This window comes from Dipodomys ordii, unplaced genomic scaffold (assembly GCF_000151885.1).
Source record: "Dipodomys ordii isolate 6190 unplaced genomic scaffold, Dord_2.0 Scaffold108, whole genome shotgun sequence".
NCBI lineage: Eukaryota > Metazoa > Chordata > Mammalia > Rodentia > Heteromyidae > Dipodomys > Dipodomys ordii.
The window spans coordinates 1,332,817-1,344,536 of NW_012267324.1; the positions used below are offsets into that span (position 1 = coordinate 1,332,817).

The window sequence follows — 11,720 nt, forward strand, 5'->3', positions numbered from 1 at the left end:
GCTGGCCGCCCCGCCGGGCTCCGGTTTACCTCAGGACGCCCCGGGTTTTTTTTCCGGAATGATCGCTCACCCGCGATTGTCTGGCGCCTGTTTTCAAACCATTAACTCGCGCGGCCTCGGCGAGCTCGGTTCTCAAGGGAAGCGGAGCGGCCCGGCGGGCTCCGCGCCGGCTGCTGCCTCGCCCTGTGGAAGCGGAGAGAGCCCGGCGCTACCCCCGGCTCGCCGCCCCCCGGCGCACGCCGCCGGGCTCTGCCAGCCCCGCTGTCCCTGACGGTTTGCTCCTCCCAGCCTCGCCCCGCAGCGGGTGGGTCGTGCACCCTGCCTGCCTCCCCGGGCACCCGGGGCGAGCGCCCCACGCAGCCCTGCCCTCCGCACGCGCGGCCCCGCCGGGTCAGGGCAGCGGGGAACAAATGCACGTCCAGAGCTGTGAAGTGACGGGGGCTGCAGGCTGCAGGCTGTGGTTAGGGGTGCTCAGAGAGTGTTCCCCGCCCCCCCAAAAGGCCTGAGACAGGAATCAGGTGGTACTTTGGAACCGTGTCACAAATGAAAATAGAACTATGTGGTTGGTGTTGGCTCACCAACTACTCCCTACTCACCTGGCGACTCAGGGGGCTGAGCATTTATGGTTCGAAGCCAGCCCTGGGAAGGAACATCCATGACATTTCTTTTGTCCAATTAACCACCAAAAATCTGGAAATAGAGCTGCTGCTCAAGGGATGGAGTGCCAGTATTGAGCAAAAGCAGCCTGAGGGACAGCACTCAGGTCCCGGCATTGGGATGAGTGCTGTGCGCAAACGCGCTGAGTGAAACGGAGCTGGGGTGGTGTCTTGGATGGAACTGGGGAGCAAAGACTGGAAAATCAGCTTTTAGAATTTGGAATTTAGCCTGTGTCCCACTGGGAGCCTTTGGGGTGTCTTCTCTCTCTCCTGCCCTTCGCTTGCAATGCTCACTGCGTCTAGTCACTTGTCAGCATCCCAAACTTTTTCATGTAAAATGCAGGTTCCTGCCATGCTCTGCCTTGGCTGCACTGGCGCTTGGTGGTCCTCAGACGTCCAGGCGCTCTACCTTCTTGGCCTGTCCAGGTCCCTGTCCATCTGACTTGTCATGACTGTCCCAGTACTCCAGCTCCAGCTTAAATGTCTACCTTACTAGTGTTTTCTTTCGTTTCTTTAAAAAAAAACAAAAACTCTTAGGTGGTACTGGGTTCAAACTCAGGGCCTTGTGCTTGCTAGGTGGGCAGTCTTACCCCTTGAGCCACACCTCAAGCACACTAATAATTCTTTTTCTTTGTCTGCTCTCCTGGAATAGGTATTGCTGTCTAAGTCTCCCATGTTTTTGTTGGGGGGCGGGCAGGATTTAGGGCCTGGTGTTCCCAACCTCGTGCTCTCTCGTGGTGTTTCTGCTCAAGGATGGTGCTTTGTCACTTAAACCGCAACTTCACTTCCAGCTTTTTGCTGGTTAATTAGAGGCAAGGGTGTGTTAGATTTATTTTTCTGAGCTACCAGTGCCCAGCTTAATCACACACACACACCTTTTTTTTCAATCTTAATCTTTCATTATTGTTATAAAGGTCACGATGTTCAGCGAGGTTCCAGTGATCCCACCTCATTTCCAGCAAAGCTCTTGTTTATCAATCTTCCTTTTTGTTGTTGTTGGGCCATCCAGTTTCCCCCGGTGGACGGGCTCCATTGCTGCGGGACTGTGGCCAAGTGGGAGACATCATGGGTGGGAGGATGGAGCGGCGCAGAACCTCTGAGAGGAAGGGGAGAGGAGACCAGAGGCAGACCCAGAGGGGTCAGAGACAGGGTTCACCCTTCCTAGGGCCAGCCTCCCATTGGCCTGCCTCCTCATAATCCACTCAGCCATGAACTCATTCTGGATCAACCCAAGGATGAGAGCCCGTGGCTCACACCTGGCATCCTGGTATTCAGGATGCTGAGATCTGAGAGGGTTATGGTTCAAAGGCAGGCTGAGCAGGAAAGTGCATGAGACTTATCTCCAAATAACCAGCCAAAAGCAGGAAGTGATGCTGTGGCTCAAGTGCTAAGGCTACAGCCTTGTGTGAAAAAGCTCAGGCACAGGGCCTCAGTCTTGACGGCAGGCCCCAGGACTGGCGTGCGCACACACTCCTGTACACAATCAGCTCTCTATTGTCCCCCTTCTAGCCGGGGAACCCAGTCTTCAGCACAGGAGCTGTTCTGACCTGTTTCTTTCCATCCCCAGGAAAGGCCAACCGGTGGTTCGGGGTTGCACCCCCAAAGTCTGGAAAGATGAGCATGAACGTCCTTTATCAGGAAGAGCTCATCGCTCAGAAGAAGCGAGAAATTGAAGCCAAAATGGAGCAGAAAGCCAAACAGGATCAGATGGCCAGCCCGCCACCCCCCCATCCTGGAGAGTGAGTGCCCCTGGGCCTGGGTTCTTAGCTGGGCACCGACAAAGGGAGGGCTTGTGACCAGGGTCTGCCACTGCATTCACCCGGCCCCGGCCTGAGGCTGTGTGGTGGGAGAGAAGTAGGAGCCCAGATGTAGGGCTTGCCTGCTCTTGTTCAATTATTTACTGCTTTTCAGCAGTGTTTCACCCCAGGCCTGTGCCCTAAGGCTGTAATCTCACCATCTGCTTCGCAAAGGGATGGCCCCTTCCTCTGAGTCTGAAGTGTCACTGTGTTGTTTTTTGTCTGTGGTGTTGGAGATGGAAGGGAGGACCTTTCTAGTGTTAAGCATGTGCTCTACCACTGAGTTACAGATTCCACCTCTGTATGTGCGTGTGTTGGTCCCAGGACTTGAACTCAGGGCCTGGGTGCTGTCCTTGAGCTCTTTGTACTCAAGGAGGGACTCTACCACTTGAGCCATAGCTCCAGGTTTTTGAATGGTTAATTGGAGATAAGAGTCTCACAAGGACTTTTCTGCCTGGGCTGGCTTTGAACTGTGACCCTCAGTTTTCAGTCTCCTGAGTAGCTAGGATTACAGGCATGAGCCACCAGCGCTTGGCTTTGTTTGTTTGTTTTTTAGAAGTAGAATCTTACTGTATCTGCTGGGACTTCTGGACTCCAGCAGTCCCCTGGCCTCAGGTCCCCACATCGCTGTAAATACAGGAGCCAGAAGTACAACCTGCAAACAACATAAAGTTGTTTTAACCAAACACATTGACTCATGCCTGTAATCCCATCTACTTGGGAAGCTGATCTCAAGGATTGTAATTGGAGGCCAGGTAGGAGAAAAACATTTGGGAAACCCCATCTCAAGCATTAAAAAAGTCAAGTGGTAGTATGGGTATGTGGGAAGCATAAATCAGAGGAATGAGGTCTAGGCTGGGCCAGGCATAAAGGAGGCTCAATTCAAAAAATACCTAAAAAAAAAAAAACAACCAAAAACAACTAAAAAACGGCCTGGGAATATGGCTCAAGTGGTTTCGTTTAGCACATGCCCAACAAGTCCAAGGCCCCAAATCCAAATGAAACATTCTTTGCAAATAAAAAGGCAGAGAGAATAAAGGTAATAATAATAATAGTAGTAAACACCCCAGTTTCCTGTAGTTACCCCAAGAGATTGTTTAGGAAGCATTTGATGGAATTACAGCCACACATAGGTAAAGATACTCCCAGGCCAGGCCTGGTGGCCACACCTGTAATCCCAGCCCTCAGTGATGCAGTCCTGGACTGCATCTCCAGGACTCTGGATCAAAAACCAGGAAGACACGCAGGTTCTGCCCGAGAGGAGGATTGGGTACTGAGCAGGCAGGACGAAGCTGGGCCGCTGGTGAAGTGGTGGCGGGAGGCCAGGCACCGATGTGCGGGAAGAGAAGGGAGCCATCTTGGGGGCTGATGTTCAGGATGTTGGGTTTCCGACGTCCACGCGCCAGTCAAGGCCTGTCCCCTCAAATGGGGACAACATGCGCAGTTGGCTCACCCTCTTCCTGTCTTGTTCTAGAATGGCAAATGCACACCATTCTTCCTGCATTTCCAACAAGTTTGCCAACGACGGCAGCTTCCTGCAGCAGTTTCTGAAGCTGCAGAAGGCCCAGACAAGCCCCGGTGAGCCCACCCCGCCCTCCCTGCCCGCGCTGGGCCCAAGCCGCCGTCCCGGGGTGCCTGTGTTTATATCTGTGCAGGGACTGGGGGCCGAGGGTCCTGTGGGCTCTGCTCAGTTTCCCTCTGAAAGACATGTCAAAGCACATGGTATAGGGGCTGGGAAGGTGGCTTAGTGGTGGAGTGCTTACCTAGCATGTGTGAAGCCCTGGGTTCGATTCCTCAGCACCACCTACGTAGAAAAGGCGGGAAGTGGTGCTGTGGCTCAAAGTGGTAGAGTGTTAGTCTTGAGCACAAGAAGCTCAGGGACAGTGCCCAGGTCCTGAATTCAAGCCCAGGACTGGTGCGTGCCTGCGCGCTTGCACACACACACACACACACGCACACAGAGAGAGAGAGAAAAACACATGGTATGGTCCCTGCCCAGAATCATAGGTTGGTTGGATACTTGGCACTTAGCTTCTGCCCTTTGTATGTACTTATAAAAATCCTGGGCAGAAGTTGGCGCCCAGCCTCCGCAGGACTTGCTGCTGTCCCCTCCCCCCCAGCCCAGTGCCCCCATCCCCCTCACTGGCCGTTCCTGTCTGCTTTGTACCATGCCTGGGGTTCAGTGCCTGGAGCCAGCCTGTGCCCCCACGACAGTGTCTGAGGCCCAGGGACGCCCTGCCCCCCCCCCCTGCACTGCGCCCCTGCACACCCACCCCTGCAGGGCGGCTCCGGCTCTGGGCAGGGCCACGAGGTGGCAGCACAGGCTCACACACGGCTTGCCCGCTCCTATCCTGCATGCTCTGGCTGCCGCGGCTGGTGGGGCTGGCAGGGACCCTCACCATCCTCCGGGCTCCCTGCTGCTGTGGGCGGGCGGCCTTGGGGTGGAGACTGAGTCACAGAAAAATCTGCCCAGGAAAGGCAGGCACCGTGGCCTTTACCCATGGGCTGGAAACGGAGTGGTTGGGGGCCGCCTCACCCCCAGGAGCCCACGGCACAGGGGAGCAGACGTACTGAAGGGGATCCCTCTTTATTCCATCCCAAGACCCACCCCCCAGCGCACCCCGCAGTGCTCCCCCGCCCAGCACGGCGCGGCGGCCCCTGCTGCTCAGCAAGCGGCCCAGCCTGGGGCTGGGCACCCCGGGCCCCACCAGGAGCTACTCACACGCCAAGCAGCTGCCCGTGGCCCAGCGCCCCAGCATCTTCCAGTCCCCCGACGATGACGACGACGATGACGATGAGGAGCAGTGGCTGGAGATCAAAGGTAAGGGGCAGCGCTGCCCTCCCCCTCCCGCCCTGCCAGCCTGGGGGCGGGCGCGGGGGGCGGGCTTGGCGCGGTGGGAACCCCGTCCGCAGCCAGACCCTTGGCTGGCACATCCTGACAGTGGGGACGGGGGCTCGAGGCCTTCCGGTGACTGGGGTGGGGCTCTCCCAAAGCATGTGGAAGAAGTGGGGGGGGGGGCGGGGAGGGGAGGAAAGCAAGGCGTAGAACACCTCTTCCGCCCTGTGCTTCCTGGCAGCCCAGACAAGAGAATAACAGTCGTTAGGCCAGGCACCAGTTGACAGGAATTTCTCCCTTGAGTCTCATCAGCGCATGGTCCCTGTGGCAGCTGACACGAGCCACCTTGGAACCAGGCCAGTGAGGTGTGCCCAAGTAGCTTCCGTGTGGCTCCAACCACTCAGGAAAACACACTGCCCAGGGGCTGTGCACATGCAAAGGCCCTGGGGCGCCCAGCGTGCCACCGCCAAAGGGCACCACCAGATGGCGGCAGAAGCACATGCTGTCACTCGTGGACCCTAGGACTTCCTGGAGGTGGGGCTGGCCGGAGACCCCGGATGCCTGGTCCTGGCAGCTAGTGAGGGGGAGCCCCGACCCCCAGGGCGCTGCTGCAATAAGCCTCACGTCAGTTCAGAGCCATGTTTTCAGAGAACTTGCTATCTCTGAAGACTCCAGCACACTGAAAGCTGCGAAGTAGGAGGGGTTTCTGCCCCCCCATAGTACTGGGGAGCCCCTGTGTGTCAGTGCAGTGTCTCCTCAAGACGCTGCCACCCGCGCCCTGTGCGTGGGGGGTGGCGGCCGGCTCGTCTCACGCTCTTCTCCCCACCCCTCTGTCGTTGTGGTCCGTAGAGAGAGTGCCTGTATCTGTGGGGTATGTGAGTTGAGCCCCAGTACTGACAGCCTCCTTAAAGTTTCACCCCCAGAGGGAGCCGAGACTCGGAAAGTGATAGAGAAATTGGCCCGCTTTGTGGCGGAAGGAGGCCCCGAGTTAGAGAAAGTAGCTATGGAGGACTACAAGGAGAACCCCGCATTTGCGTAAGTACTGGGGGGACGTGCGTGTGTCCCACGGCTGAGCCTGGGGCTCTGTACCCCCAGCCATGCCGCGCCCCAGTGCGGCCCGCCTCTGCCCCAGCCACCCCACCAGCACTTGCTGAGATTTAGCTACGGGGCTCAGACCGGCTTCGAACTCTTTAGCACATTGGCGTTCCCACCAGGGGTCCCGGGGACACCCTGAGGCCCGCGCGCGTGTGCGTGGCTGGAGCCCCCTCGGCCGTCCCGCAGCTCATCTCTCCACACCTGTTTCTTCTCTCCGTGGCCCCCCCTGCAGGTTTTTGCACGATAAGAACAGCAGGGAATTCCTGTACTACAGGAAGAAGGTGGCCGAGATTAGAAAGGAGGCGCAGAAGCCGCAGGCCGCCTTGCAGAGAGGTGAGTGGCAGGGGTGGTTCTGGGAAGGCAGCTCCGAAGCGGAGTCGGGGTCCCTGGAGCGTCTCCACAAGCATGACGTGGGCGCCCCGACCTCAGCTCTGGGTGGGGAGGGATGGGCGTGGTCCTCGCGATCCAGGCGGGCAGGTGGGCCGTGGCACCATGCCTGGTGCCTAGGGACTCGGGGGCGGGACAGGTCTCAGTGGGCCCCGTGGGGAGCCTTTAAGCCATGGCTGGTAGGGATGGCCAGACCCCAGCCAAGTGGTGTGGGCAGCGGGGGACTGAGGCTGGGGCCTGCCACCCCCTCCCCGGCACAGGAGGCCAAGGCCCCGCCCCACATGCCCTGTCCCCCTGTCCTGCCCCGGCCAGCTGGGGGGCCCGGCCCTGCGGGGCTGTGGGAGGGGGGGTGGCGGCGTGGTGGCGCGCAGTTCCATGCAGTAACCAGATTCCCGTTTGCCTGTTTCTCTTTGTATTCCCGCTCCCCCGTGCGTGGGGCTCGTAGCAGGCGTTAGGCTGTGGGTGTGGTGAGTTGCGCTCAGTACTGACAGCCTGCTTAAAGTTTCACCCCCAGAGGACGAAGAGACCAAGAGCCTTGCAGAAAAACTGGCCAGGTTCATAGCAGATGGGGGTCCCGAGGTTGAGACCATCGCCCTCCAGAACAACCGTGACAACCAGGCCTTCAGGTGAGCAGGGTCACCCGCCACCACCGAGGACGGGCCCAGTCCCCGTGCCAGCCAGGCCTGCTCCGACGGGCTCCCATCGGGCGTGTCCGGGGGTCCCCCCATGCACTAGGAGGACAGAGAGTGTGGAAACGGCACTGGAAGAAACCCACCAGGGAGGGGCGTGGCCAGGGACCCCAGCTTGAGGACCACGGCCGTGCTCCCCTGCTTGTTTGCCCATCGCACAGCTCAGCGCCTGGGTGCCGGGGATGGGCGCTGCCCAGGCCAGTAGGGGCTGCAGCCAGGCGGGGTGCCAGGGCCCTGGCCCCGAGAGACGCAGGTTGCTGCTCCTGGAGCGCAGAGCGGGGCAAGGCCCGCGCCCAGGGCCGTGGGGAGGATTGGGAATCCCACCGCGCTGTCGCTGCCTAGCCGAGACCCCGTCCGGGGAAAGCAGGGCTGGGGCTGCTGGGCTGTGGAGACACTCAGTCCTGGGTTCCATTCCCGACTCCACACACCGTCCTCCTGACTCGGTCTCCCCGATAGCCGGGGCAGCACATGGGTTCTGCGGCCACCTTCCAAGATTCGCAACACAACTTGGTAGTTTTTTGTTTTCTTTTTATTTTTTGGCCGGTCGTGGGGCCTGAACTCTGGGCCTGAGCGCTGTCCCTCAGCTCTTCAGCTCAAGACTAGCGCTCTACCACTTGAGCCACAGCGCCACTTCTGGCTTTTTTGTTTTTGCTTATGTGGTGCTGAGGAATGGAACCCAGGGCCTCATGCATGCAAGGCAAGCGCTCTACCACTGAGCCACCTTCCCAGCCCTAATTTTGTTTTTTTTTTTTTTTTTGCTGTTGTCTTTTTTCCATTCCTGGGATTTAACTCGGGGCCTGTATGCTGTTCCTGAGCCACTTTGTGCTCAAGGCTAGTGCTTTACCACTCGAGCCATGGTGCCACTTCCCTTTGGTAGTTTTTTTTTGTTGTTTTTTTGTTTTTTCGGTCGTGGGACTTGAACTCTGGGCCTGGGCGCTGTCCCTCAGCTCTTCAGCTCAAGGTGAGCACTCTACCACTTGAGCTACAGCGCCACTTCCAGTTTTCTGGTGGTTTATTGGAGTTAGGAGTCTCACAGTCTCTCCTGCCCGGGTTGGCTTTGAACCGCAATCCTCAGATCTCAGCCTCCTAAGTAAACAGGATTACAGGCGTGAGCCACCAGCGCCCGGCCCCTTTGGTAGTTTTTTAATAGCTCATTCTTTTTCCCCCTGTGCGTGTGCATACACTAGGGCTTGAACTCAGGGCCTAGACAATGCCCTGAGCTTTTTCTCTCAAGGTTGGAGCTCTGCCTCCTGGACCAAAGCTCCACTCCCAGCCTTTTGATGGTTAATGGAAAACAAGAATCTCATGGACTTTACTGTCTAAGCTGGCTTCAAACACAAGATCATCAGACACATCCGCTTTGCTGGTCGTTATGGCTGAGCTGTCACCATTTTTCATTTTTCTTTTTTCGCCAATCCTGGGGCTTGAATGCAGCCTGGTGCTGGTGCTGAGCTGCTTTCCGCTCGAGGCTAGCACTCTACCACTTGAGCCACAGCGCCCTTTCTGGCTTTTTCTGTGTATGTGGTGCTGAGGAATCAAACCCAGGGCTTCATGCGTGCTGAGCCATCTTCCCTACCCCACCAAAAGCAAAGTGGAGCCAGCCGCCGAGGCCTGTGCCCGACTGACCGCCTGCTGCCGCTCTCCTCCACAGCTTCCTTTATGAACCCAACAGCCAGGCGCACAAATACTACCGGCAAAAGCTGGAGGAGTTCCGCAAAGCCAAGGCGGGCCCCGCAGGCACCCCCGACCCCAGCCTCAAGCGCAAGTCCCCCCCCAAGGCCTCCTTGGGGCCTTCACCGCTGGCCATCACCTGCCCCACCTCGTCGGCCTCCTCGCCCGCCGTCACCCCCACAGCCGCCCTCCCCGGGAAGCCCGCCCCCACCCCCACGGTGAAGAGGAAGCGGAAGAGCCGCTGGGGGCCCGCGGAGGACAAGGTGGAGCTGCCGCCCGCAGAGCTGGTGCAGCGGGACGTGGACGCCTCCCCCTCCCCCCTGTCAGGTGGGCCCGCCCCCGCCCCACGTGTCTGTCTGTCCTTCCCCACCTCGGCTCCCCCAGGACTGTTCTTTCCAGGGCATTCGGCAGGGCAGCCCTGAGGTCCAGGCTCCTGACCAGAGCGTGCTGCGGGCCCGCCTGGGGTCCTCACTGCAGGGAGGCTGGCATTGGGAGGTTGGAGGCCAGTCCAGGCAGACCAGCTCTGAGCCTGCCTCCATCGAGAGAGGCCCTGAGGTGCAGCCCTCGGTCCCGGGCCCCAAGTGAGGACAGGAGACTCACCCCCCTCCGGAAAGTGCCCGGGAGGAGCGAGCTCATTTAGTCTAGGTTTTGTTAAGTTTTACAAGTAGCAGGGTTTGAAGTCTGGGCTTTGCTTTTGGTAGGCAGGTGCTATACTGCTTGAGCCACGCCTCCAGTCCTTTTTGCTTTGGCTATTCGGGTAGGGTCTCAGATCTCCCCTTGGAGGCCCTCCTCCTCAGGCCTCCCTGTGGCTAGGGTGAGCAGCGCCTCAGGCTGGCCCTGCACCTGCGTCACGCGGCCATGCTGGTGACCATCCCTAACAGCTAATGATGTCGCGCCTTATGGCTTTGTCAGCAGTTCCGAGGTTTGAGCTCAGGGCCCCATGCCTGCTCAGCTAGCGCGCTTGTCAAGTCAGCCGTGGCCCAGCTTGGCTCTTCACTGGTGGTCTCCAGTACCACTGGGAAAGATGGGTCTCTTTCTTGTCTTCTCCCCGGCTTCCTGGGGTGCACCCCTGGCCTCATGCATGCAGGTGCTTTGCCCGTGCACCAACCTCGAGCCTCTGGGTTCGCATGGAGGCAGCGCCACCCACAGGCTCCCTGTGGAGGGGCCGGCCCAGCGCCAGTTCCCTCACATCCCGCGCCTTTCCCCCCAGGACCCCGAGCAGCAACCATGGGACGTGTGTCTTTGATTTGTATGTTTAGCTGGTGCCAGCCCTCGGGCTCGGACTCGGGGCCTGGCGCCGTCCCTGCGCGCTTCCGCCCAAGGCTGTCACTCTCCCACTTGAACCACAACTCCGCTTCCCATTTTCTGGTGGTTTATTGGAGATAAGAGTCTCAGGGACTTTCCTGCCTGGGCTGGCTTTGAACCTCAAACCTCAGATCTCAGCCTCCTGAGTAGCTAGGACAGTCGTGAGGCACGGGCACCGGCCCGGCAGCTGATTTTGAAGCCGCCCACCTGCAGTAAGCTGGAGGACTGTTCCTTCCCACCCCGCAGGGCCCGCTGCTCCCTGCCAGCCGCTCCCCCGGTGGGGAGACCACCCCCTGGGGGTGCTTGTTTGCTTCCTTCTGACACCCAGATGGGGCATTACGCGGATTCACGGGGCTCGCGCCAGACAAGTTCCCGAGCTGATGCCAAATTAAATGTCAGCAGCTCTGCGTGCTCCTGGCTGCCGCGCGCCGGGAGCCCACGCCGCGCTCCGCCCCGGAGCGTTCTGTGCAATGTGCAATCTGTTGGCGACAGCCTCCTCCTGGGACGTGGTGTGCTTGAACACGTGTCAGGCCCTTCACGGCCACCTCAGCCGCTGCCGTGGGCTTTGTGTGTGTCCCCCCCCAGCCACTCCCGCGGTGGAGCACGGCAGACAGAGGTCGCATCTACAGCACGGGAGCATGTGCAGGGTGCCTGGGCATGTCCCAGCCCGAGACCCCCAGAACGGGCTGGGCTGAGCGGGCGTCACGCTCACCCTGTCTCCTCCACTCTGCAGTGCAGGACCTCAAGGGGCTCGGCTACGAGAAGGGGAAGCCGGTGGGGCTGGTGGGCGTCACCGAGCTCTCAGACGCCCAGAAGAAGCAGCTGAAGGAGCAGCAGGAGGTGCCGCCCCGGGCCGTCCCTGTCCCCAGACCGCCCCCAGCCCTAATCCGGGTCCCCCGTCAGCCACACGCCGCTCCGCAGCCTACAGCAGGGCTGGGGCCAGGGGCCTTGGGGTGGTCACTGCCTGGTACCCACTCCCGCAGGGTGGACCCCGTGAGACAGAGTCCCTGAGGGTTTTCTCTGAGGGTTGGGGGCCGGGGTTGGGTGAGGCCCCACCGCCGTGGCTCAGGTGTCCGGCCCACGCCCCCAGATGCAGCAGATGTACGACATGATCATGCAGCACAAGCGTGCCATGCAGGACATGCAGCTGCTGTGGGAGCGCGCGCTGCAGCAGCACCAGCACGGCTACGACAGTGACGAGGAGGTGGACAGCGAGCTGGGCACCTGGGAGCACCAGCTGCGGCGCATGGAAATGGACAAGACCCGCGGTGCGGGGGCGGGGGGG

General features: G+C 59.7%; 2 protein-coding genes across 2 annotated transcripts in view; one reads left to right on the forward strand and one right to left on the reverse strand.

The window, feature by feature from the left end:
• Window positions 1–98, reverse strand: part of Mau2 (MAU2 sister chromatid cohesion factor) — a gene marked incomplete at its 5' end in the record, with an annotated part of 18,715 nt that extends 18,617 nt beyond the window's left edge. The window contains one exon of the mRNA XM_013028307.1: window positions 30–98. Within this exon, the coding sequence (XP_012883761.1) occupies window positions 30–98 (69 nt within the window). The remainder of the gene's footprint in view (window positions 1–29) is intronic.
• A 2,128-nt stretch (window positions 99–2,226) lies between these two features.
• Window positions 2,227–11,720, forward strand: part of Sugp1 (SURP and G patch domain containing 1) — a 13,183-nt gene continuing 3,689 nt past the window's right edge. The window contains exons 1-9 of the mRNA XM_013028308.1: window positions 2,227–2,395; window positions 3,927–4,030; window positions 5,055–5,273; window positions 6,200–6,323; window positions 6,616–6,716; window positions 7,273–7,396; window positions 9,111–9,457; window positions 11,169–11,275; window positions 11,526–11,703. Of these exons, the coding sequence (XP_012883762.1) occupies window positions 2,271–2,395; window positions 3,927–4,030; window positions 5,055–5,273; window positions 6,200–6,323; window positions 6,616–6,716; window positions 7,273–7,396; window positions 9,111–9,457; window positions 11,169–11,275; window positions 11,526–11,703 (1,429 nt within the window). The 5' untranslated portion in view covers window positions 2,227–2,270. The remainder of the gene's footprint in view (window positions 2,396–3,926; window positions 4,031–5,054; window positions 5,274–6,199; window positions 6,324–6,615; window positions 6,717–7,272; window positions 7,397–9,110; window positions 9,458–11,168; window positions 11,276–11,525; window positions 11,704–11,720) is intronic.